The sequence below is a fragment of the Acomys russatus genome, chromosome 12 (genome assembly GCF_903995435.1).
Source record: "Acomys russatus chromosome 12, mAcoRus1.1, whole genome shotgun sequence".
Taxonomy (NCBI): domain Eukaryota; kingdom Metazoa; phylum Chordata; class Mammalia; order Rodentia; family Muridae; genus Acomys; species Acomys russatus.
In genome coordinates this window covers 45,752,141-45,778,142 of record NC_067148.1, presented here as the reverse complement: position 1 = coordinate 45,778,142, position 26,002 = coordinate 45,752,141, and the positions used below count along the sequence as shown (strand labels likewise).

At 39.4% G+C, this 26,002-nt stretch overlaps 1 protein-coding gene across 2 annotated transcripts; it reads right to left on the bottom strand.

The window, feature by feature from the left end:
- Fam174a (family with sequence similarity 174 member A) lies at positions 1-20,619 on the bottom strand. Of its 2 annotated transcripts, XM_051154403.1 has the most exons (3): positions 20,031-20,618; positions 9,966-10,100; positions 1-537 (listed from the first exon to the last, which is right to left on the bottom strand). In XM_051154403.1, exons 1-3 carry the CDS (start codon positions 20,462-20,464, stop codon positions 534-536), a joined length of 573 nt encoding a protein of 190 aa, XP_051010360.1. In that variant the 5' UTR covers positions 20,465-20,618; the 3' UTR covers positions 1-533. The 2 variants fall into 2 exon arrangements, with proteins under 2 accessions (XP_051010360.1, XP_051010361.1); XM_051154404.1 differs by lacking the exon at positions 1-537 and having other exon boundaries at positions 9,962-10,100; positions 20,031-20,619.
- Between the last annotated feature and the right edge of the window lie 5,383 nt (positions 20,620-26,002).

Genomic DNA, 26,002 nt, shown 5'->3' with positions numbered 1-26,002 from the left:
TAATTTTAAATCATATTTATTCTTTTGCATACAAGAGCACAAACAATCACTACTATTCAAAAATTCAAAAACAACATAATAAATTTGGCTTTTCCCCAGAAAAACGGGAAACATTTTAGTAAAGTTTTATTTTTCATACCAGTTAGATGTGGCTTATAGTTCTTTAAATTATGACACTGACAAAAATCAGTAACAACTGATTAGTACTTCCAGAAAACCAAGGTACAGTAATATGGTAAAAGGAAGGGACAAGAGCTCTTCAGAAAACAACATTTAAAATAATGTTCAAACAGGAAATCAAGAACAATATACTTTGTCCTTAACAGTATGGATTCCAATAATAAATAGAATAGTTCCAAATATACAAAGGTATAACAAAATGATTCAGTATTTATAGCACAACAACAAATGAAAAGTGGTCATAATGTATGCAACTTAAATTCCCCTCCCTTTGATAGAGTGGCTTCTTATTCCTTAGACATAGAAACTGTTCTTCAGTAGAAATATGAAGTCTTCTCATGAAAGGCACATACTCATCTGTAAAACAAATAAATGAATATATAAATAACACTTCTGTATAACGTCTACCTACATCTAAATATTCAGAAGTTTTGAGGTGAATAAACATACAACTAAGGAAAAATTCCTATTGTAAACCACTGTGGCTGGGCGACACTGTCATTATTAACTGTTTTAGACCTTATCTTTGAACTGTAGTTTTAACTATTTAAAATAATTTACATAAAATATGAGAGCAATAAAAGTTCATGTTTGTATTCATGATAAAGTTGCCCTCACAGAATATTAACAAATTATTTTGATGGACTTCAAGCAATGCATTTCTTTTGGTTTCTTTTACAGTTTCTATAAATACACTTCTTTAATTCTGCTTCTTGGATTTATGAAATCACATTCAATACAAAAACCATTATTTTAATATTTGTAGTATGGTGACAAAAATCATACAAAAGACAAAGTTCTGCTGGCTGTGGAGGACTGTCATAAATTCATGGCAAGTCTGGGCTACATAGCCAGACCCTGCTTTAGACACGTGGACAAGGACAAGGACAAGGTTTCCAATAAACACATACATTGGGATGTCTGCTCATTTTTTTTCTTAAATACTTATAGCAATATGAATCTTCACTCTTATTCACTCCTCACTGGACCATATAAACTATCTCCAACACTGCACCTCAGTAGTAAGTCATTTTCAAGTCACAGGAGTCATCTTGAACATCCGGGCAATAATATCGTTCATTTATTCAAAAGCCTGGGATGGTCTGGGAGCACACTTGACTGACAAAACTGGTCTCTAGTGAGTAGTTTTGCTTTTACAGGATAGATTTCCCCATACTCCACCTTCAAAGCCTGAGAACAAGTGCACACTTACATAGCACCTTGGCTGGAGCTTTCAACTCCCCTTGACACACAGTTTCCTCATCTCCCACAGAACCTTCTGTCTGTCTTCTGCATTTTCAAAAGTAACTGCAACTCAAACATCACTTCATCAGTGTGCCCTTCTCATCTGCTATCCTTAACTTCAAGAAAACCAGGATAGCATTAACATTACATGAGGGAAAATAAAGTAAACAAGCCAAGTTCCTCCTCCTGGCGAAACAGAACAGCATTATAAAAGGTAGGCTGGTGGAGCCCAGTCAGGAGGGCACAGTGCCGTCTGGGAGAGCTGTGTCTATTAGAAGGTTCTTTTGACCAGGGATAGGCACTGAAGCTAGAAAGCAGCTAGGACAGACTGCCAAATTATTCTCAAGAGACAAAATACGCAAAAGTACTTGGGAGATGGTAAGGAAAATACTTAGGTGAAGTACCATTACATTGTCAGAATTAAATTGGCAGTTTGTGCCTTAGATTAAGTAAGTAATTTTTCAAGTCTCCACAGAACTTGCAACAATCTGAAACCAAGTACATATTTCGGTAGAATCTTTTATTAACCACAGCAGTCAACACTGCTGAGGTCCAGGGCACTCAAAGCAGTCATGCAATATACCAGCCTGTATGTGTCATTGTGAAACAGCCTTGAAAAGAAATTTAAAAGCAATTTTTGTTGTTGTTTAATCACCTCAAATACATTAAAGAATTTAATTTTAATCATTTTCAGGCAGGATCTCACTTTGCAGTGCCAGAAATCCTTCAGCCTCAGGCTACCAAGTTTTAGTATTACAGAATCATCTACCATGCTTAGCTCTGTTTTTGTTGTTATTTTTGTTTTGTTTTGTTTTTTTAAAATTATAGTCTTATATGTCTGAAGCTGCCTGTAAATTCCTGATCCTCTTGCTTTATTTTCTGAGTCAATAATATTGTTAAATGTTGGGAAGCTGGGAGGACAGTGATCAATTAATGAATTAATATAAAAATCTCAAGTCTCTATTTTGTAAGACATTTATACTTGTAAAAGTACCCATAGATTTTAGAAGCCACTCATAAGACAGGCAATCTTGACCTGAAATGAAAGCCTCTATTCTAAACTACCATTTAGTCAATTATATGCTGGAAGTTCTTTAAAATTTTTTAATTGAATCAAACTATAACTTGCAAGGGAAGATGACTGTTGATTTTAATTGTAAGATGTGAACAAGCAAAGACTACAAGTCAAAAGCATGGCCAAATGTTAGTAATACAGTCAACTTCCATTATGTGACACTGACTTGTTAAGCAAGAAGACCTCAGCGTCAAGACACCAGTCAGTTCTCCTGACACTCAGGAAATATGTTGGCCAATCACAATGACTTAGTATATGACACAGCATGTTTCAGCCACCTATTTATATTGCCAGTCTGATGAGGTCCAGCTAATTATTGCATCTGTTAAACACTTAAATGAAGTTTTCTGATTCTCACAGGCTAATATTAAATAGTTAGAAAGTACTTCATGATCAGATGTCTTTACATACAAAATGTAATGAGCACATACAATATTAAATTAAATGTAGCAGTGTGAAAGTAGTGAGAAAGAAAATTTAGGGCTTTAAAATGACATATTTGACACAAATTACTAGCCTAGTATTAGAATGACATTAGTATTAGCTTTTAGAAGCGGTATCCTTAAAGTTGTCTTCAAGTATGTATCCATTATAACAATTATTTTACTTTTGATAGACATTAAATTTAACACTGCTAATATGTTTTTTCCTGTTTTTTTTCTATGTTCTAAACTTGTTTTAAGCTTCTTATAGTAAAGTCAATTATAGGCATTTTGTCTCAGGTCTTTTCTCAGAAAGTGTGTGTGTGTGTGTGTGTGTGTGTGTGTGTGTGTGTGTGTGTGTGTTAAAATGCTATCTGTTCTCCTAAGCTTCTCTATCCAAACACAGACAAGACTCCACCCATCACTGAAAGCCTGATGTGTTCTTCCCACACTTACAGTTCCTAAAGGATAGAATGGACTAGCAAGACAGAAATACTCTTTATAAACAGTACCAAATGACAATTTTATAAAACTGTAAGGAAGAGAATTCCTCTGTCTCTCTAGAAGTAATGTGTTTCCTGGTACTTTTTTTTTTTTTTTTTTTTAAGAATCTGGGCAGTAAAGGAACAATTTATAATATTAGCACAGTGAAAGTAAGATCTGACCAAAAACTAATTATAGCTGCTCCCGTAGGATGTTCAGGTTCTTCAGGCACAGGCAAGAAAGAACCCCACAGGGCTCCCAGGCCACATTTGGAAAATGAATAGGGATGGAGACAGAAGAGGGAAGAGACAGAATGGGACTGCTTGCATTTATATATAAATCAAACATTTACTAAACAAATGGAATGAGACTGAAACAGCAAGAGTCTAGGGCCTTTTACGTTCGCTGAGCCTCAATTTTCCTCTATCCGACTAGAGTCACAAGAACTACTTTAGACAAGCACACTGGTAACACTGTCTAATATCCAGCCCACTGTAGACCCATTTAGTCATTCCAGCTACAGTTCTAGTGCCACTATTCTCATACAAGACAAATTATTTCCTTCTAGGAAAACCTGTATCAATTACTGAGATTGTCTATCCATTAAATGTTAAGTATGATGTGTGCTAATAGAATGCAAATTTGTTAATTTTTATACAATATAGTAACAGAAGTAAGACATGGTTGCTCACACCTACACTCACCATTTAGGAAGCTCAGGAAGATCACAACAGTTTAAGACTAGATGTTCACACAGCTCTTATACACACACACACACACACACACACACACACACACACACACACACACACACTCAGCACTTGGGAAGCTCAGGAAGATCACAACAGTTTACGACTAGGTGTTCACACAGCTCTTACACACACACACACACACACACACACACACACACACACACACTTGGTAAGCCTGCTACCATTCAGCTATACCCCACTTCTTGGGTAGTATTTTATAGTACTCTATCAAATTTTCAATAGTTCTAAAGAAAAATTTTAAAAAAGATCAGAAATTACCCAGTCAGCAAAGGACTCATCGTCTCTTTACTGTGACAAATTCCAAACTTCAACAGCTTTATGTCCCTTCTTTGATGGCTGACTTTAATTTCCTCATTACAGCACAGTATGTGATGAATGCAATCAGTGCAGCACACAGCACATGCTACCGCTCGCCAGCCTCTGCTGTGAGCCTGCTCCATCACTGCTGCACATTATTAGCTGTCTTCACCACTGAACGCAGTTATTTTTAACAACTGAAACAGGAAGGAGAATGCTACATTTCTCACATCTTCTACTTCATTAATTCACATCTTTAAAAAGATGAATAAAACTACTAGACATCTTGGTCCAAAGAATGGAGCTAACACAAACGGAACAATAAGAAACAGGAAAGACACTAAAGTGCGTAGACATCAAATAAAAGAGAAGGTAATAAAGATGAAGAGTAAACATTGCTTGTGGGTTCTTTTAGTATTATGTCAAATGCATTTTAAGGCATCCCTTTGATTAATAAATAGAATTTTGTACAACCTTAGTATTTTTCCAATGTGTAATATACAGTAAACAAATAAATCTACATATATATGTATGCATGCATGTATTTATGTATATGTATTACAAAATTGAGTTTATTACTAGCAGTCTTACCAAAGAAAAACCTCCACTCTCTCATAAATTCTGCAACCAACAAATAAATACAAATCTAGTCTAAAAACAAATGCAGAGCTGGGGATGTAGCTCAGAGGTGCTTCTCTGGCATAAATATGCTAGACTCTGGATTTAATCTACAACGACACACACATGGAGGAGGAAAGAAAACACAATCAAAGAACAAGAAACAATTGGTCTGGTGTTTTGTTTGTTTGTGGTTTTTGTTTGTTTGTTTGTTTTTTGCTACTTTGTGTCACTAACTAGCTGTCTCTGTTTCTCATTTTAAAAATAAACATATGCTTGGCCTCCAAAACTACATTACCATTGATAAAAATGTGAAACCCCAAGTTTACTGTTTTAAAGTTGCTTTTGTTCTGTCTTGCCAGGTCTAAGTCTATCTAAAAGACTATTGATCATATGAGCACCTGGGTACACAGCAGACACCAATCATTGACTTTAATAAAGGAATGATTCCATTCAGTTTGCTCTGATCACTGGCATACTCCACAAGCACCCCTAATTCCTTACAATAACCCTGGCTTCAAACTTGACGCCTCATAATAACTCCTACAGCTGCATTACAGTTTGCGTGGGCTCCCTAAAGAGAGGTATGTTAAATTTAATACCTACTGTGATATAACTGAGTATGGCTCAAATCTCAAGATGAGTTCAATAACATATCTCTGCTCACCGCACTTCTTTATTATTACTGACTCTCTGTCCTCTGCCTAGAAAACATGACTCCTAAGTTTGGGTGACAGCTTCAAGAACCCTTAAATAGTACTTGTCACGCTCATATTTGCAGGATCTAACTCACCTTTCTTATTCTGCCTACAAAATCTACAGAGTAGTCTTCAAAATGGGTTGTAGAGACCAGTCCCAGTAGATATATCTACAAAATACTCCCCCACGTACAGCTCAGGGGAAATTACAGAAGGAGTAGAATTATTGTACAAGCCAGAGGATCAGGGGTTTGGTGTGAAAACGTGTCTCCTACTAGTATCAGAAGTGACACTCATAACGTCTACTCATGACTGTCCAAATGTGAGCTGAACAAGGATGACACCAATGAACATGCCAAACTAAACACAGGAAGCCCACGAGGCCTCAACCTTACACAAAAGGCTACAGGCAACTGAGGAAAGCTGGGAGGAGGAAAGGTGGTATTCTCCAGCAAAGAGTACACTGATGTGTTGTCTAGAAATGTATCCATTTTTTTTCTAGGTTACAAACTCAGTGACATATAGCTATACACAATAGTATACACAAAAGCTTTTCTTTATTTCTGAAGCTTCATCTTCACAACAACTAAACTTCAGGTAGTTATCGCTGCCTGTTGCAACCTTGCCTTTGATGGATTCTTATATTAGGTACCATTCCTGGAGTAAGAGTTCCACTTGGTTTACAGTTGGAGGGCATATTCCATCATGGTGGGGAAGGAGTGCTAGAGGCAGTTCACACTGTATCCACTGTCCGGAAATGGGGCTTGGGTACTGAACTGCTAAGCCCCACTGATAGTATCCTAATTTCTTCTGCAAGTCTCTACTGGGTAATGGTTCTACAAGTGTGAGAAAGCAATGCTACCAGCTGAAACCAAGTGCTCAAACATGAGCGCATGGAGAACATTTCACATTCAAACTATAACCTATTTTTAAATGAACTGATGTTCCACTTGAGTTTTTCTTTGGAGGGAATCATGACCTGTTAATTTCATGCTACGTCCTTCCTTTCTATGTGTATATACAGGCACCTCACATATATCTAGTGTATTTAAATACAAATATGGTCACTGCAAAAGATAATAATACTTTTGCAAAGTAAATTGAATTCTAATGCCATTGTTTTACTTAGCACTTTTACACGGAGCCCAAGATCATCTTTTATTTACTAAGCACTTGTCCTCAGTGCTACCTCATACTATTTTTCTTTTGATTCTAATATAAAGATAAGTACAGTTTACATTGACTTTTAAATGCAAGCTAATAAATTTAGCTGGCCCACACTTTAAAGAGACAACCAAAAAACTAGTCTTACCCACCAAACAATATTGGCTCTAGCCATTTCTCTTGATTGTCCATCAGAACCAAATGAAGATAACGTACATTGCTGAAGACAACATACATTCAGATAATGATACAGAGAAATCAATCTAGAACTGAGCCATAGGATTTCTCCCTGAGAGCACTCATAGGGCTTGAAGGTCCTATAAAACCTGCTGGGCCTCTCTACTAACAACTCTTAAAGAAGAATCTCATCTGTGGCACTGAGAATTTTATGTAATTAATAGCTTCTGGGAGTAGTGGTATTCAGTCATGTAGGTTAAGCTCATCCTAGCAACAGAAAATTCTTGGAATGAAACAAAGGCAACAAAAGTTGGGCTATTCAATTCTACATCAATATGAACAGTCACTCTAAGTGAATCGTAACAACTATAATGGCAACCTGCAGGATATGCCAGCCGGTGCAATAGTAACACATCTGCTACAAGGATAACCAATGGCTTTTAGACTAGCTTTTAGTGCTCTCCAAAGTGGAATGCATGCCTGGTATTATAAACACAGCAAAAACTGAAAACAGTAAACACATATGTAGGAGCCAGGGAGCATAGGGCCCTATTGTTTAAATAAATTGACATGGAAACAAAATGCATTGAAAATCTGTTTATACCCATAGACAAATGTTACTCTTATCCTTAATCATAGACACACAAGAACACAAGAATGCGGAACCAGGGCTGCTTAAGGTGCTAGTAATAAGTGGTAGTTGAGAGCTTATCCCTAAGCAGGACATTTAATTCACCCCTGAAAGGCTCCGAAAACATTTCGGATAAGTGGAAAGGGTACGGCAGCAGGAAGAGAGGCAGAAAGCCTATGAAATGCTGTCTTCAGGGTATGACACAACCATTGCAAACAGCAACTGGAGCCATTTGCATCTGGCCTTTATAGCGCTAGATTTGTCTTTTGTTTTAATTAAATTATTTATTCACTTTACATCCCCATAGTAGCCACCTCCCTCCTCTCCTGCCAGTCCTACCTCCTGCCCTCTTTCCCCTCCCTTATTCCTCAGAAAGAGGGAGCGCCCACCCCCCCGCCCTACCCCTACCCACCCCCCCACCCCAGCTTATCAAGTCACATCAACATTGAGCATGTCCTCTTCCCATGTGGCCTGGTGAGGCAGCCCCGCCAGAGGGAAGTGATCAAAAAGCAGGCAACAGTCTATGTCAGAGACAGCCCCCAGCTCCCCTTACTAGGGGACCCACATGAAGCGTAGGCTGCTGCATCTGTGTAGGGGGCCTACATCCAGTCTATTCACAGTTCTTAGTTGGTGCTTCAGTCTCTGCAAGTGCCTCTAGGCCCTGGTTAATTGGCTGTTGGTCTTCTTGTGGAGTTCTTGTCATCTCAGGTCCTTCTATCTATCACTCCACTTTTCCACAAGACTCCCAACACTTCACCCAGTGTTTGGGTATGAGTCTCCACATCTGTTTGGATCGGCTGCTGCGGGGAGGCTCTCCAAGGACAGCTAAGCTAGCTCCTGTGTGCCAGCATAGCAGAGCATCTCTCGGGGTTGACTCTCCCATGGGGTGGGTTCGATTTGTTGATAGCCAATCATGAACTGGGGCCTGCTTCCTCCTTGTTGAGCTATTAGCTAGTAAGTGGTTCTGGGGAGGGACAGTCACTGGCAGCTGTTCTGACTAACTGTGAGACCATCGTGCTCCAGAGGATAGGGACGGTCACTGGCAGCTGTTCTGACTAACTGTGAGACCATCGTGCTCCAGAGGATAGGGGCGGTCACTGGCAGCTGTTCTGACTAACTGTGAGACCATCGTGTTCCAGTGGATAGGGGCAGTCACTGGCAGCTGTTCTGACTAACCCTGAGACCATCATGCTCCAGAGGATAGGGACGGTCACTGGCAGCTGTTCTGACTAACCCTGAGACCATCGTGCTCCAGAGGATAGGGACGGTCACTGGCAGCTGTTCTGACTAACTGTGAGACCATCGTGTTCCAGTGGATAGGGACGGTCACTGGCAGCTGTTCTGACTAACTGTGAGACCATCGTGTTCCAGTGGATAGCTGCTTACCAGTCAGCATTCCAAGTCCAGGTTAAGTTTAGTGCACCTGAACTAAAACAAAAACCCCCATGAATGTAGGAAAGAGGGTGGAGGAAGCCCAGGGGAGAGGGAGACAAGGTAGGGGTGAGGTTAGGCAGAATGTACCCTACACGTGTATGAAACTGTCAAAGAATAAAGCTAATCAAGTAAAAGACAGACTTCGATGCCCCCCACTATTTATATGATTTTAGACTCTAACTTTCTGTCCGAAGAAATCCTTCGTTCTCCCAGCTTATCTTTCCTACCTCTGTAACTCCTGCAGTCTCTTCTCATTCCACTTGTACTGATATTAATCATATGTCCTTATGATTGTGCTTATCCAGTCTCCTTAGGAAAGATCAGGACATGTTGTGAGCCTAGCTCTGAAATCAGACACCACAGCTACACCACGAGGCTACAACCCTCTCTAGTCTTACAGTTCTATCAGGAAGAGCTATTTGTAAATCAAATAAAGCAAACAACAAAATAATTTTAGAATGTAAAACTAAAAGCAAGTAGACTAAGCATTTCTCAAAACCACACATAAACAAACATATACTAAAGGTGATGGCACACTGCAAGAATGAAACATTTCAAGCCTAAAACACTGCAAAGAAATCTGCAAAAAGAAAGCTCACTTTAGGGAATGTATGCTGTTGTTTAGATCATGGCTTGGACAAAGAATTTCATTAAACAGAACTCAATAAAACCTGCTAGAATCGAGACTGCATAATAATAGTATATTTCAGTTATCTGGGCAAAGATTTGCATCCTGACACACTGAATTAAACTACTGTACCAACTTACCTCCTAGGATGATTGGCATCAAACAATGTGTTGTCATCATCCTCATCATCTTGTTCTAAAGGTGTCAATTCCATGTTTTCTATGTTAGTATCCAAAACTCCGTATCTCCTAGTTTTGCGGTTTCTTCTTCTCATCCTATTAAATTGAACAAATTAATTAAAACTTATTTTAATACAGCCTAATCTTTGCTTCACATGTAATTGTAAACTAAAGAAACCAGTCTGTTTCCTATCAATCATATCCTCAGTACAAAACTGAGTAAATTTCAGGCATATTAAAACAATCAATTTAGCATGAAGGATTACTGGCAATTCTTCAAATAACCCCATTGCTATATATTTGTATGGCATCAACATTCTACTGTATAGCACACTCTCTTGAACTTCTGTGACCTGAAGTTAAGAGATCATTATTTTTATTTATGTGCATGTGTGTATGTGTGAGTGAATGAAATGTGTGTGGACGTCCACACGAGCTAAAAGGAAGAGGGTGCCATGTCCACACGAGCTAGAAGGAAGAGGGTGCCATGTCCACATGAGCTAGAAGGAAGAGGGTGCCGTGTCCACACGAGCTAGAAGGAAGAGGGTGCCATGTCCACACGAGCTAGAAGGAAGAGGGTGCCGTGTCCACACGAGCTAGAAGGAAGAGGGTGCCGTGTCCACACGAGCTAGAAGGAAGAGGGTGCCATGTCCACACGAGCTAGAAGGAAGAGGGTGCTGTGTCCACACGAGCTAGAAGAGGGTGCCATGTCCACACGAGCTAGAAGAAAGAGGGTGCCGTGTCCACACAAGCTAGAAGGAAGAGGGTGCCGTGTCCACACGAGCTAGAAGGAAGAGGGTGCCGTGTCCACACGAGCTAGAAGGAAGAGGGTGCCGTATCCCTTGCAGCTCTAGCTACAGTTGGTTCTGTGATGCCCCACATAGGTGCTGGAAACTGAACTCAAGGTCCTATGGAAGAGCAGCAGTATTCTTAATTGTTGATCCCCCAAGAGCTAATTTTTCAAGCCTTACTTCAGATAGTAAATTTTCTGAAACCCTCAGTTCCAGACATTATCTCATGTCCTTAATACTTTCTTATTGACAGACACAACTAAGCATTGTTGCTGCCACCAAAAGTGGCTCAGAACCTGGTCTACACTTCAGAATCATCTGAGAATTTTAATGATCACACTTGGACCATAAATAAACCAAAACCTTTAGGAACAGAAACTAAGCATCACTAAGCTGGAGATTTCTGGCTCAGTGATGAAACCTATGACCTTATGTTCAATATCTAAGTCACTTCCAATGCAAACAGTGTCCACACTAAATATAGGAAGCAGTGGGTGCCACACAGATACAGTAGAACAGAATATATATCAGCAAGTGATCACAATGAAATTAACTCATATAGAAATTAAACAAAACTTAAAAGCCTTATAGCATTAGAACAATTTAAAATGCTATTTCTTTAAAATGTCTTTCCTCACTTTGATGATTCATGCAGTGATGGTTACCTGACAGCTTCTGCTGGCAAACAGGCCTCTCCACTGGCCTGCCCCAGGGACCCAGTGACAAGAGGACACATCATAACTAGCTGCCAAGATGCAACACATTTCCAGGACACATTTCCACTGTTGCCATCTATGGCATGCACTATATCCCCTTATAAAAAGCCAGTGCCTCCTCTGCCCATTTTCTTCCCTTTTCCCGAGGTAGTCTCTGTATAGCCCTTCCCATGTGAGATATATTCGATGGTGTGATTTTTGTGGCCTCTATCACTTAGATCATAACATCTACATGTCACAAAAATATCAACTGCTATATAAGCACCGCTGTCTACAGAGATATTTATCAAGGAAAATCAAAAAAGCAAACTTTTAAATACCTGAGATGACTCAATAAAGTTAAAAAGTGTAAAATAAACAAAAATATTAACTTAAAAAAGCTATCTTTATCTTTTACTCTCCAGCTTACAATATTTTTCAATCAACGTGTACAGGAGGCTTTAAAACCCAGTCCTTTTCTTTACTTTCATCCATATAAATGTGCTAATAATTATATACACAGATCTATTAATATGCACACTTTTCAGTTAGATACAACAAACACGTATGTAACATGAAAGTATATTTTGTTGGTTCCTAGAAAATATTAGGAACATTATATAAAACAAGCAAAAAGTATGGAATCTAAAATGGCAGGAGACAGTGACACAGTCATCTATATTGAGCTAGATTCAATTACAGCATAAATGATTCAAGTGGCTGTCTTAACATAGATGCAGATTCCTTAATGTTTCACTAAATATATCCAGCTTAGTCAGAACTATCTCTTTTTCAATAATATGCATCAGTTATTTATAGAGTAAAAATAAAAGTACTAAAGTAAGCATGATAAAATTTTATGTAAAAATGTTTGATGTCACATAAAATAAATACAACAGAATAGAACTCCATTTCACTTTACTATTCTCTAGAAGTGAAAACATCTGACTTGATTCATAAATGTTTCTTTTCATTACCTTTTATCGACTATGTGCAATGAATGCATTATGAAATAATATAAATTACAAGATCTTTGTTTCTTAATACAACCAAGCAAGAATGAGGAATATGTAAATCAGTCACTAAACAGGGTCTCGAGTGGATAATATCAAAGAACACCATATGGATATCAATGTCCTTGTGTCTCCAAATGATAGGAAGACATTGAGAAGCATAATCCTAGCATTAATACCTTAAAAAAAAAAGGAATATCTTTACTTTTCAGCTATATACATAAAAACTATTGACTATATGCAGAAGTTTTTAGCATAATGGAAGAACAGAGTTCAAGGATTTTATTAAAAACACTCAAAGACATCAAGATGGCTTAACAAAAGTGAATAAAAGTGTTTCCTGTAAAAGCCTGATGACCTAAGTCCTATGCCCAGAACAGCTGTAGAAAGACAGAATCAACTCCTCAGAGTTATCCTTTGAACTCCTCCTACCGGCCATGGCCCAGCTAAGCCAGCATCATCATCATCAGACACACACACGCACACACCATCATCATCATGACTAATAATAAACAATTAAACACGAACACCTCCAAAGATGATCATTATAGTATACAAGTGCACCCCAGTACTCAGGAGAGGAAAGAAGGACGAGCAGGTGGTCAAGGCCAGCCTCAGATATAGTGGGACCTTGAGGACAGCCTGAGACTATGGACATGCATGAGAATAAAACATTGCCTTAAAAAAGAAAAGAAACTGTCAAAAGTATTGATTATGTTTAGATAACAGCAGAAAAGCTCAATGAAATAACTACTGTTTTCCCTATTCCCTCTGCTCATGCTTACTTACACTTTGCTAAATATCTGGGTGAAGCACTGTGCTCCTTCCCATATGAGAAGTGTAAGACAGCCATGCTTCTCTAGTTTCTCTTGGCCTTGCCCACACTGACAGGCTCCAGTGTCTATCACTAACATCCCCACTCGCCATATTCTGACATCTAGCGTAGGGCACGTGGCATACAGAACACTGTATTATTTCACAATATGCGTAAACATTTAGGAAAGTTCATCTCTGAAAAAATTCCAATTCCTTAAGGAGTAACATTTGTTATACATATTTCCTGTCTGAGTAAGTGATGACAAACCAGAGTACAAATGACACTTTCAAAGGATAGTTTAAAACTTAGATTCCTTAAAAATGTCGAAACTTCTCAGCGTATGCATGGCTAGCTCTCACCCCAGGCCCAGGACTGACAGCACTCAGCAACACTGTGGCAGTGGCTGAACGGAATAAAAACTGGGCAGCTGTTCTAGCTCTATCACTGTCTAAACTGAATTTCCATCAGTGTCTTAATTTTATAATTGGCGGTGAAATTCAGTCAGTAACTCATATTCCTAAGAAAGTAGACAGGAAGCTGGATATGGTAAGCACACAGTTTTCATTCCAGCACTCAGAAGTCAGAGACAGACAGATCTCCAAGCTTAACGCTGCCTTGTTCTACACAGCAAGCACTGGACCATCTATGGTTACATAGTAAGACTTTATCTCCAAAAAGAAAAAGTAAAAATAAAAAAGAAAAAGGAAGAAAAGAAGCAGACAGACAAAATAATGCCCAGCAGTAGTCGTTACTTTAAAATACAGCCATTCTGTCTGCAGGGCTCCATGTCTGCAGGGCTGACATCACACACTAAATCACCCTCAGTTGAGCCCTGTGACAAATACCAACAAATACTAAGGATGTCTTCCTTTCTCAATTTGTAAAGTTCTAAGAAGTAACGTTCACTGAAAAGCCTATTTTACACAGACGCGTTAACACGCTTCATTTTTCCATAAACTAATTGGCCACCTTCACACACAACACCTTAAATAAGGTGTATTTGTTAACAGAGACAGCACAGTCGGCTGGAATCTAGCAGACACGCTAAGGTCCAGCAGAGCATAATTTGGGTAGGTCCTATGTGTGTGCTCAAGAGAAACCATTTAACCTTGTCCAGCCTCAGCTTCCTTCAGAAGAGCACCCATGTAGATGTTTTCAAGAACTAATTAGAAAATGGACTCCCATTATGTGACACTATATATAACACACATTAATTAGCTATTTACACTCATTAGCTTATTATTATGGCAGGTAAAATCTCAAAAGTTGTGTTTTAGTTACGGAGTAAGATTGTTTGAAGGAAGCCTCCCTCATTTTTTATTTCAGATTACCAGTTAAAGCTAAATTAATGCTGCGTAGTTCCTGAATGCTAATTATTAATAGGACCCATATATAATTTTTATAGTTCTGCTTTTAATAGCTGTACAATATTGTGCATGCCCATGGTCCTTGTCATCCAAAGAAGCCAAGATGGGGTTGGAGAGAAGGCTCAGCTGTTAAAGGCTAGGCTCACAACCAAAAATATAAGAAGCCAAGATGGAAAAGTGAAAGAGGACCACTAGGAAGGAGGGAGATGGCGAGTAGGAAGCTGGCACTTTAATGCTCCTTTGCTGCAGTTTTTAATTATCGGTGTAGCTGTTTGATGAATGTCCCTGTGCTCTTCCAGGCTGCAAGTGCCACGGAGGCAGTAATGTTGACTTATTTCAAAATGATGCACTGTGACTGCCCAGAGTGGGGCAGCTGAGTAAATATTGACTGGTTGAATGAAGACAATCAATGCTAAATTTGGTGCTCATTGCTACCATTTCAGAGCTCTTTATCTCTAGTTCATTGATTTCTGAGACTGGAGAAGCCATGTAACTTCTTAAAGAAGGAAAAGTAGATGCATCATACTGAAAAAAATGACACGGCATTAAAAAAAAAAAAACATAACAAAGAAACAAACAAAAAACATACAGAATGTTTGCTTTATGGCAAGATCAAGTAATCATATACTTACAATAGAAACTTTTTAATATAATCAACATACACACTTAAAAGGGTAGTAACCCTCTATACTTGTTTTCTGGCCTTACACAGTTTACTAGGGGAACAGTGTCCTACAAGAAGAAATAAATCTAAGTAGTCATGAGGACCTTCATATTTCTTTGTTCTATCAGTAAAGTAGCAATTACACTTTAAGTTTCTAATCTCACAGTTTACCTATTCAGCAACATGAAGAACGAACTAAGGCTCCTTCATTAAGCAACAGTGTCCTCTCCATACACTGTGCAAGGCTCAGCAATGGGCATACAGTACAGAATAAAACAGACAAGCCATTTCACAGAGAGGTGTATTCATCTTATAAAATCTACTTTGCCCCTACAGCATTACCATGATGTATTCAAGTTCCTCTACAGAAAGAATGTTGTTTGAAATAATTCTATACTACCAGAATAAGTTATTTCTATCCAAATATTTGTGATGTTGAGCTAGATTAAGAAAACACTTCACAGTCTCATAGAGGTTGATATAAAAATATAATTAAAATATTCAGTTTCACCTGATACCATCAGTTAAAGAAATGACCTGGGAGCATTCTCCCTTGGCACAAAGAGGGAACTCTGGTTCCTTTTGGAAAGGGAGCCAAAATAAGCAACCACCATAATGAGGATGAAAAACACAGCCTGGAAGTAAAGAGTATGAGTGCTGGATATCCCCAACTTAGTCAGCATCCATCAAGCTGCGGAGGTTAGGCAACCAACTAAACACAGAAGCTGGACTACACCCATGTGCTCGGTGCTGCCTGGAGTATGAATACAGCAGCTGGACTACACCCGTGTGCTGGATGCTGCCTGGAGCATGAATACAGAAGCTGGACTACACCCGTGTGCTGGGTGCTGCCTGGAGTATGAATACAGAAGCTGGACTACACCCGTGTGCTGGGTGCTGCCTGGAGTATGAATACAGAAGCTGGACTACACCCGTGTGTTGGGTGCTGCCTGGAGTATGAATACAGAAGCTGGACTACACCCGTGTGCTGGGTGCTGCCTGGAGTATGAATACAGAAGCTGGACTACACCCGTGTGCTGGGTGCTGCCTGGAGTATGAATACAGAAGCTGGACTACACCCATGTGCTGGGTGCTGCCTGGAGTATGAATACAGAAGCTGGACTACACCCGTGTGCTGGGTGCTGCCTGGAGTATGAATACAGAAGCTGGACTACACCCGTGTGCTAGGTGCTGCCTGGAGTATGAATACAGAAGCTGGACTACACCCGTGTGCTAGGTGCTGCCTGGAGTATGAATACAGCAGCTGGACTACACCCGTGTGCTGGATGCTGCCTGGAGCATGAATACAGAAGCTGGACTACACCCGTGTGCTGGGTGCTGCCTGGAGCATGAATACAGAAGCTGGACTACACCCGTGTGCTGGGTGCTGCCTGGAGCATGAATACAGAAGCTGGACTACACCCGTGTGCTGGGTGCTGCCTGGAGTATGAATACAGAAGCTGGACTACACCCATGTGCTAGGTGCTGCCTGGAGTATGAATACAGCAGCTGGACTACACCCGTGTGTTGGGTGCTGCCTGGAGTATGAATACAGAAGCTGGACTACACCCGTGTGCTAGGTGCTGCCTGGAGTATGAATATAGCAGCTGGACTACACCCGTGTGTTGGGTGCTGCCTGGAGTATGAATACAGAAGCTGGACTACACCCGTGTGTTGGGTGCTGCCTGGAGTATGAATACAGAAGCTGGACTACACCCGTGTGCTGGGTGCTGCCTGGAGCATGAATACAGAAGCTGGACTACACCCGTGTGCTGGATGCTGCCTGGAGCATGAATACAGAAGCTGGACTACACCCGTGTGCTAGGTGCTGCCTGGAGTATGAATACAGAAGCTGGACTACACCCGTGTGCTGGGTGCTGCCTGGAGCATGAATACAGAAGCTGGACTACACCCGCGTGCTGGGTGCTGCCTGGAGTATGAATACAGAAGCTGGACTACACCCGTGTGCTGGATGCTGCCTGGAGCATGCAGTTTTTGTCAGTCACACTTCTCAGTTTGGCTGTTCTCTTACACCACGATACTGAGTCATCCAACAGAATCAGAAAAGGCTGAGTTCCTTCAAGTTATATAGAAATAAACAGAAAAGCGGTGACAGTAAACGTCTGTATATAAGATTACAAATAAGGTGGAAGAAAAAAGAAAAACAAATAAAAACAAGAAGCATCTCAAGAAAATTATCACTATACCCATGTTTCGTATATGCCAAGGAAAGTTTGGTCCTTACAGGAACTATGCACAGTACTAAATAAAAGATGTATTGTAAAAATGACTTAATTGTCCTTTAGGGTTTCTTAACATCAAGAAGCTCACTTTGGTAGTCACAAGCTTTTAATAGCTCTGAACACTGTCTAATTTCCCAGTACAGGGAGTGGGTATGGATTTTCTGAACTTTGTAAATCAACAGTTTCTAGTCCAATTATATTGGTTATGTGAGGACTTTTCAAATGCTTTGAATTCCTTTACATTTTCTAAGGTTATTCTGGGCTCTGGGGGCTATATATGTGGACTCTAAAGTACCAATGAAATCTGGGGAAAACTTGATCTAAAATGTTTTTTAAAGCTATTCAGGGGCTAGAGAGATGGCTCAGAGGTTAAGGGTACTTACTGGCTGCTCTTCTAAAGGTCCTGAGTTAAATTCCCAGCAACCACATGGTGGCTCACAACCATCTACAATGAAATCTGGTGCCCTCTTCTGGCCTGCAGGCAGAATACTTGTACATAATAAAAATAAATAAATCTTAAAAAAAAAAAAGTTAACTGTTCATAAAAAAAGTTAGTAAAATGAATGACTGTGTTTCATTCTTCAAAAGCTCTTTAACATTTGGCCTAAATTGTAATACAAAATAAAAACCAAACAAACCAACAAACACCACATCATTTTCAAATTTGCTTCTGCTTCAGCCATTTGTAATATCTGATTAATGGGCACAAAGAATATCCAGCCTCAAAATCATATCAACTTGGAAAAGAAGGGAGATATTTAATAAATACCCTTTTCTGATTCTCTCTCTCTCTTTTAATATATAAACACCAAAACTTGACAAGAGTTTTTTGTTTTGTTTTTGTTTTTTGTTTGTTTTTTAGCCAAAGCACATAGTTTATTTTTATGACAAAAGCACAGAAACATTAATTGATTTTAAAGGAGAAACAGAAGCTTTAAGCCTCAGGAAACTACTAAGGCCTATTATTTTCTAATGTCAAAACATCACTGACTGGGCAGCTCACAACAGCAGAACTATTCTCTCACACCACTAGGAGCTCAAACTTTGAAATAAATCCCTCTACGTTAAAAATCAAGATGTGAACGGGGCCACATCCATTCTGAAAGATCTTGGGGAAAAAAACAATAACCACAGTTGGCAGCCTCACCTTTGCTGGCTGGTACGGGCTGTAGTTATTCCAGGGTTCCTGGCTCCATCTTTAAAACTAGCACTGGCTAGCCTAGACTTTCCCAAGATGCATCACCCTGACACTGCCTTCCTTGCTCCCATTTCCGAATTTAAAAGATCCCTGTGATTATATTGGGATCTTTGGAACATTATTTTCTTTTACAAGCCCCCCACCCCCAAAAAAGGAAGTAAGGATACACTGTCATGAGAGTTGAAAAAAGGCAGACCTTAACATAAAGAGATTAACCTGGACTATCCAAGAATACCAATATGATCATGAGGTATTTTTAAAATATCAGCTTCAATGTATAATTTCAAACTTTACCAGTAAATATTTTATGCACTTGTAAAATGATGTATTATTCGGATAACAGTTGTAAAACTCTAGCTACTTAAGTGTGTCATAAGAGTCTTTGGGCCACATAACCATAAACATTGTACCTTTTTAGTCAACCACTTAAGACAAGTCATGTTGGGTTTTCCATTCACAAATACTTCTTAAAAGCGAAATTTTATTTTGTCGAATTAAAAACATATTAAATAATGGTAGTGTGTAGTTACGGGGAAAGTCTTAAGTAATTTGGAAAACAGTAAACCATTACAAATCTCACAAGCTACCATCTGCTCTTATTTTAGGGAAAGAGAACCCATGAGCTTTTTCCATGGCTGTCGTCTTGGCTGGCCTCTTCCGGTGGGGTCTTGCTCTATTTGACACCTCTCCAGAGGCATGGAAATGCACCTGAGTACAACTTACCTAGGGGTAGATTAAGTGCACCATCTAAGAAAGACAACTGGTAAGGAAGAACTTCTAAGTTTCATCAAAGTGAAAACCATACATCAAGACTGTTGGCTCTACTGCTGATAGACCCCGACTCACAAATAGGAGTGCATAACGCGGACGCCTTAGTTAGACCAAACGCAGGGTAGTAAGAGAAGCACTGCCCGGAAGTATAATCACAATTCCAGCGGATGGGAGAGTACTTCCAAACTCTGGGGTATTTTAAGGCAGAGGCAAGGCTCAGAGAGCGAGATGTTGGAGTTGGGTTAGTGACTTATAAATGACAGGCAACAGTTTGTATTGCCAGCTAAGGCAGAGCAGGCCATTAAGGCAGCCAATCGGATGGATGGTCTTAGATTCTAGTCTTTGATGCTGGGAGCAGGGAGGTGGGGGGTCAAGCCCAGATCACAGACATCCTCCCTGGCTCCAGAGCAGGTCACCTGTCAGCCGGCTCTAGGCCTCAGGGGGAGCCCAAGGAGGCTACGCCTCACCTGACGGTCCTGACCACGAAGTACACCAGCACCGCGCCGCTCACCACCACCAACACGGTCAGGGCCCGCTGGGTCATGGGCTTGTCGCCGGGATTGGGGCTCACAGCCAGGCTGCCACCCAGGGAGCCTTCCCCGGCCTTCCCTCCAAGGCCATCGGCCTCCGAGCCCGCCCCGGGGCTGCTGCCATTGCGGCTCTCCGCGCCTCGGGGGTCGGAGGCTTCACCCTCAGCGTGGCCGGGAGGCTGGGCCGCGGTGGGGCCCGGAGACAGCGGCGACAGCGTGCGCGGCCCCGGCTTGGAAGGCCCGGATCCCGGCGCAGCCCTGGCCGCCGTCGACAGCAGCGCCCGGGACCCGCTCAGCGCCTGCAGCAACAGCAGGACGAAGGCCGGAGCCAGGAGCCGGCGAGGCCCGGGGCCGACGCGCGGGGTCGGCATCGTCCCCACGCCGCCCTCTCAGCACGCCGCAGCCGCCGGGCCGGCCTCCCGGTCCGCAGCGCCGACCATGAGCGCGCCCGAACCGGCGAAGAGCCGACTCCCGGGCGGAGACTGCGCCGGGAGGCTTCGGCGGCGGCGACAACGGTGGCGGCGGCAGCGGCTTGCCCGGGCAACCGGAAGTTCGTACATCTCCGCAGCCACTGCTGCTAGGGACGCCTCCGGTTGCTAATATGTAGGGGCGGGCCGCACTCAGTGACGTCAGAGGATCGCGACTACTACGCACGCGCAGCAGTGGGACACTTGAGGCGAGCCGACTTTGAGCTTCCTTTTATCAAGAGTGCACCTAGCAGCCTGGTTGTGGTAGCCCAGGCCTTTAATCCCAGCACTCGGGAGGCAGAGGCAGGCTCTGAGTTCGAAGCCAGCCCTGTCTACAAAGTGAGTCCAGGACAGCCAAGGCTATACTAGGCTATACTGAGAAACCCTGTTTCAAACAAACAAACAAAAAGAGTGTACCTAACTTAAAGGGCTGAGCTAGAGTGGTAACCCGGGATTCTGTGCGATGTGCATCGTAGGAAACTCGATTTAATTTCTTTCATGCCAAACTTCAAGACTTCATCTAATCAATAAACGCTTTGGTGTCAGCTTTTTCTTTTTTCTTTCTTTCTTTCTTTCTTTCTTTCTTTCTTTCTTTTTTCTTTCTTTCATTCTTTCTGTTTGTTTTTTGAGACAGAGTTCCTCTGTGTAGCCTTGGCTGCCCTGGAGTCTCTTTCTAGTCCAGGCTGGCCTCGAACTCACAGCAATCTCCTGGCACTGTCTCCCGAATGCTGCAAGTAAAGATGTGCACCTCTATGCCCGGCCTGAAAGAGAGCTTTTTCTAGCTTTAAGCATTCTTACTTTTCTTGGAAGATTTTACTTTAGAAAATGTAGAGTTGTTTATTCAGGTTCTAGCTTTAAAATGTAAATATTTGAAAAGCTGTCTTGTCAGTTTCATTCTTGCAGCCTGCATTACCTTAGCATATGTTTGTTTATGTTTGTTTTTTGAGTAATATTTAGTAAATTTGCTTTTAGTTTTTCATTCTGAAATCATTTCGTTGTTTGCTTTATTTGATTTACAAATAGCACTTGTTATGACAAACTACTCATCTCTATCATTTGTATTATTAATACATAGATTCCTTTAGGTTACAATTTATCCTTCTCAGGTCTCTGATCATATTGAAGGCTAAGCTGATGTTGTTAGCTTGGTAGCCAGAAAACAGGACACTTAGCTCCTTAGCCCAAAGTAATCTGCCATGTTAGTTCATTGGTCAACTCATTAACTAGTTAAGACTACTAGATACTAGCTTCCTTATTTAAAAAGACAAACAAGTTTGTCCTACTCACAGACCTCAGGTTAAAGATAAACAGGCTTCAGATGCCTTCCCAGCCCACTTCATATGCAAGAGACCAAACTTTAACTGTCAGGTCTAGATACAATCTACCTTGTTACTATTCTTTTAGCTAAGGACAGTTACTACTTATAGCAATTTCACCTATAACTTACAGCTTCATAGAAGGTTTTTTTAAGGTTGATAAATGCAAGTTATGAATGTAAGAAGATCTAAGAATGTGTTTTAAGTTGGTAAATGCAAGTTATGAAGAACGACATGCCTAAAAGGATGTTTTATTTCTCCCTGTTGCTATCCTGTTGCTCTTGGTATTGTATTTACTGTTCAAAGTGTTGACACTGATCAATGGAGCTTTAGTTATTAATCTAACTATAGGAAACACTATATGACCCTATCATAGTTCCAAGCTCAAGATTTTAAATTTCCTTTTGTTTATCTTTTTTCTTAAAATGTCTCTCATTGTACTAAAATTATATACTTCCAGTCTTCTGAACAAGGGGAAGAAGCCCCTCTTTCATGATGTGTACTGATGCTAAAGTGAGCTTTTGCCTTCTGCTCTACAGGAGATTTCTGTCCTCCCCATGTTACTGTTCCACAGAGGCCAAAAAGGCTTCTGCCTTTTCTAAGCTCATCTCAGAGCTTTTAACAGAAAGTTCTTTTCCCAGCCCTGTACTGTGCTATATGCCTACTGCCTTTTCCTACAATGTGTTCATGTCTAACAATGTGTATTTCACCACAGATTTCAAGCCTTTTTTTTTTTTTTTTTTGTAAATTGATTGACCTGAAAATAGTATATTGAGTAGAATAACCCAGAGGCAGAAAGACAAGTGCTACCTTTCAGTCTTACATATGATTCCTAGCTCCAAATCCTCAGATGTGAACATACATCATGGAGTAATCAGAGAAACCAGGCAAGTATGAAAGGGACCATAGGTGGTGGTGAGGTTCAGGAGGGGACATCAGAAATAAAATAATGGCAATGGCATGACTCCTGGAAAGAAGGAAGGAAGAAAGGTCAATACAAAAGGAAGGGGGGGAATTAGGGACAAATAACACCTAGGTTGTTTGGTAAAACCATCAAGAAATCATGTTATTTTGTATTTACCTAAAATTATATATAATGCATTATAAATGAAGTATGCACACATATACACATATATTAATATATTATATATACATATAACCTGAAGCTGACGTTGTCCCCTACTTACTTAACCCACTGAAATTAATTTCTACATATCAAGTGCTCAGAGTACTATTCAAAGTAACATATGACATTTAGTTGTAGTCTAGGCTGTCAAATACCAAGTCATAGCATTTATTGCTTTGTAATATGATGTTATTTGTGTGCAGCAAAGAGCTAATAAATAACCTTCATTTTCAATATTCTTTTAAAATTTCTGTTACACAGTAGTGAATATTTGTTATTAACTAATATAAAGGCTCACATTATTGCTTTTTACATAATTAAATACCTACATTTGTGTCATTAATGTTTTTTTGAGATTTATACCATATACTATAAAACTACAGTTCATACAATATTTTTCTTTCCTTTTATATGTTACAGTTTTGCCTATTTACTTGTTTTTACTTCCCTATTATAAAATATGTAAAGCGAAATTTTATTTTAAGGAAGTAAATTTATTTTTATTTATTTTACATTTTATTTATAAATAAAATTATCTGTCATAATTAGTTTTACACACCATATGTATTAGAATTTCTTATTGGATTTATTTATTTATTTATTTATTTTTGCTTTCAATACTTTTTGTTAAAAGAGAAACAATTTCTCCACTTATTCCTTTATTTTGAATATTTATTTAAAATATTTTGTATTTTCAATATTTTGTATTTCAAATATGTTTGTATTTTCTTTATGGAATATCTAATGTTTAGATAATGTTATATAGCTATATGTTTTTAGAAATATAATGCTTTTCCTGCCCTTTTGATATAAATTGTTTTTCTAGTTCTTAAATCTGTTTCCTTTTTATTTTAATTTAAATTATATCTTTATTTGTTGCTATTATACTATGCCCACAATATTTGCTCTTCCCTTTCCTTCTTCCAAACCCACAAATAGGTGAAAATTTATCATATATTTTATTTTTAGTTTTTAAAGAAAGGGCCTTACCCCCATATCCCTGGGTAGCCTCAAACTTTCAAAGGTCTACCTGTCTCTGCCTCCCAAACTATCAGATTAAATGCATGCATCCATAATCTAGGCCTAGTTCTGATGCCTTTAAAAAGCATTATGAATTATAAGTGCTTTGGAATGATATGGCACGTGTTTTATCACCTTTGTAAAAGTTATAGTTTTAAATAATATCACTTATTTAGTTTTATTGGAACCTAAAATTGTAATATGCATATTTTAAAACTTTATTATCTCACTACATTGTGAGTAAATTATTTTAATCTAAGATTTTGATTACATTTTTTAAATTTATCCACTTACATGCTACTGTATTATTTAACAACACTTTCATACAAGTGGATGAGTTTTTATGTTCAAGATGTTTTAGATGCATCTAGACTCTCCAGGATAGAACAAGTGAGTCATGAAAAACATATAAATTGATTTGGCAGTTTGTCAAATAGGGACGTATCAGTGATGAAGGAAGGACATAGGACCAATAGATGGCAATAAGGACAGACATAAAGGAATATCTCAAAGTGACTCACAAGTCTATACTCAAATGATGGAGGCTTTCTAAATAAGTCAAATAATGTGTACAAGATGATTGAGGAAGAAGATACACTAGAGATATAGTGAGCAGTGGCAGTGAAAAAAATTTGGGAACAAGAAAAATCTGGGAAGATTTTGACATGCATCAACAACAGTGCATAGAACTTGGTAGAGTGTTGGATTTGGCCTGCAGTCTACTACATTCATGCATGAGGGTTAGGAAAAGCTTTAGTCAAAGGGAACTTGGATCTTACATGGCATAACGCTGCCTTCTAGACGCAGTAGAATTGGCTGAGGTGCTTTAATTCAAGCAATGTCTGCCTTAAATGACATTTTAACATTTTGTGTGTTGCATCTTATTCCAAATACTGGTTTTGTTTATTGTAGAAAAACAGATTTTTTTTTTTTTTACTTAAAAGGTTAGGGAGAGTTAGTGGTTCTGTTGAAGATATGAGGATCAGTGATTGATAAGTGAATTTAAATGAATCTAGTGTTCAGGAGAAACGTAAGGAAGAAATAAGCAAAAGACTGTGCAAAGGTAACAAAGCAAAGCTATCTGTTTGAAATATGAAAATGTTAATAGTTATTGCAAGAAAATGATGGTAGATGCAAAATAGGGACAAAGAAATAATCCAGAAGACAGTTGCTGGGAGTTTCAATAAATTGAAGTGAACAGAGGACTTACTAGTTAGTCAGAAGGCACTAACTATGGACCTACCGGAATGACCAGAATCTAGGCTCATGACCATATCAAATGTCTCCAAAGTCATGAAGATGCTTCAGAAGATCCTATTCATGGACTCTTAGAACACTAAGTACAGCCTCACAATTTGATTGATCAGTGTGTTTCTTGATATATACCCAAAGTAGTAGAAAACATACACTTATACAGCAATTTATACAAAGATACTCATGGTAGATTTATTTAATAATTGAAAATTTGCAGGCAACCAAGATACATTGCAGGAGAAAGGCACATCAGCACAGTGACATGGTTTCCAATGGAAGAGAATTGAAAATAACAAGTCCCATTGAAACAGAAAGGAGGAGAAATGAACTATCATGTCATGAGAAGATGAGAAGGAAACTTACCTTAGTCTTACAAACTACACAAAGCTAGTCTATAAAGTTGCATACTTTGCTATTACAAATGTTTTACACTGTTGAATAGACTAAGAGGGAAAGCACAATATCAGTGGTTTCTAGCTGATAGAAATGATGAATGCCACTTTTTTCATTAATTGTTTTTCATTGGCATGTTGTTTAATATATGTATGTCTGTGAATACACACATAAACACATATATAAACCTCAAGAATGAAAATAATTTAAAAATAATATGGAGAAGCACTTTGCTTATGGGTTCCATTCAATTTATACATTTAAAAATCATCTTGACTAAACTCCCTGTACTTCCCCCAATGTTTGGCTGTGAGTCTCAGTATCTATTTTGAA

What these genes read in the sequence shown, in the direction of transcription:
- Fam174a (XM_051154404.1), bottom strand. Translation starts at nt 20,464, where the DNA reads ATGCCGACCCCGCGCGTCGGCCCCGGGCCTCGCCGGCTCCTGGCTCCG. An exon ending in TTCGTGGTCAGGACCGTCAG is followed by an intron (nt 10,101 to 20,030) that starts GTGAGGCGTAGC and finishes TCAATTTAATAG; the next exon opens with GATGAGAAGAAGAAACCGCA.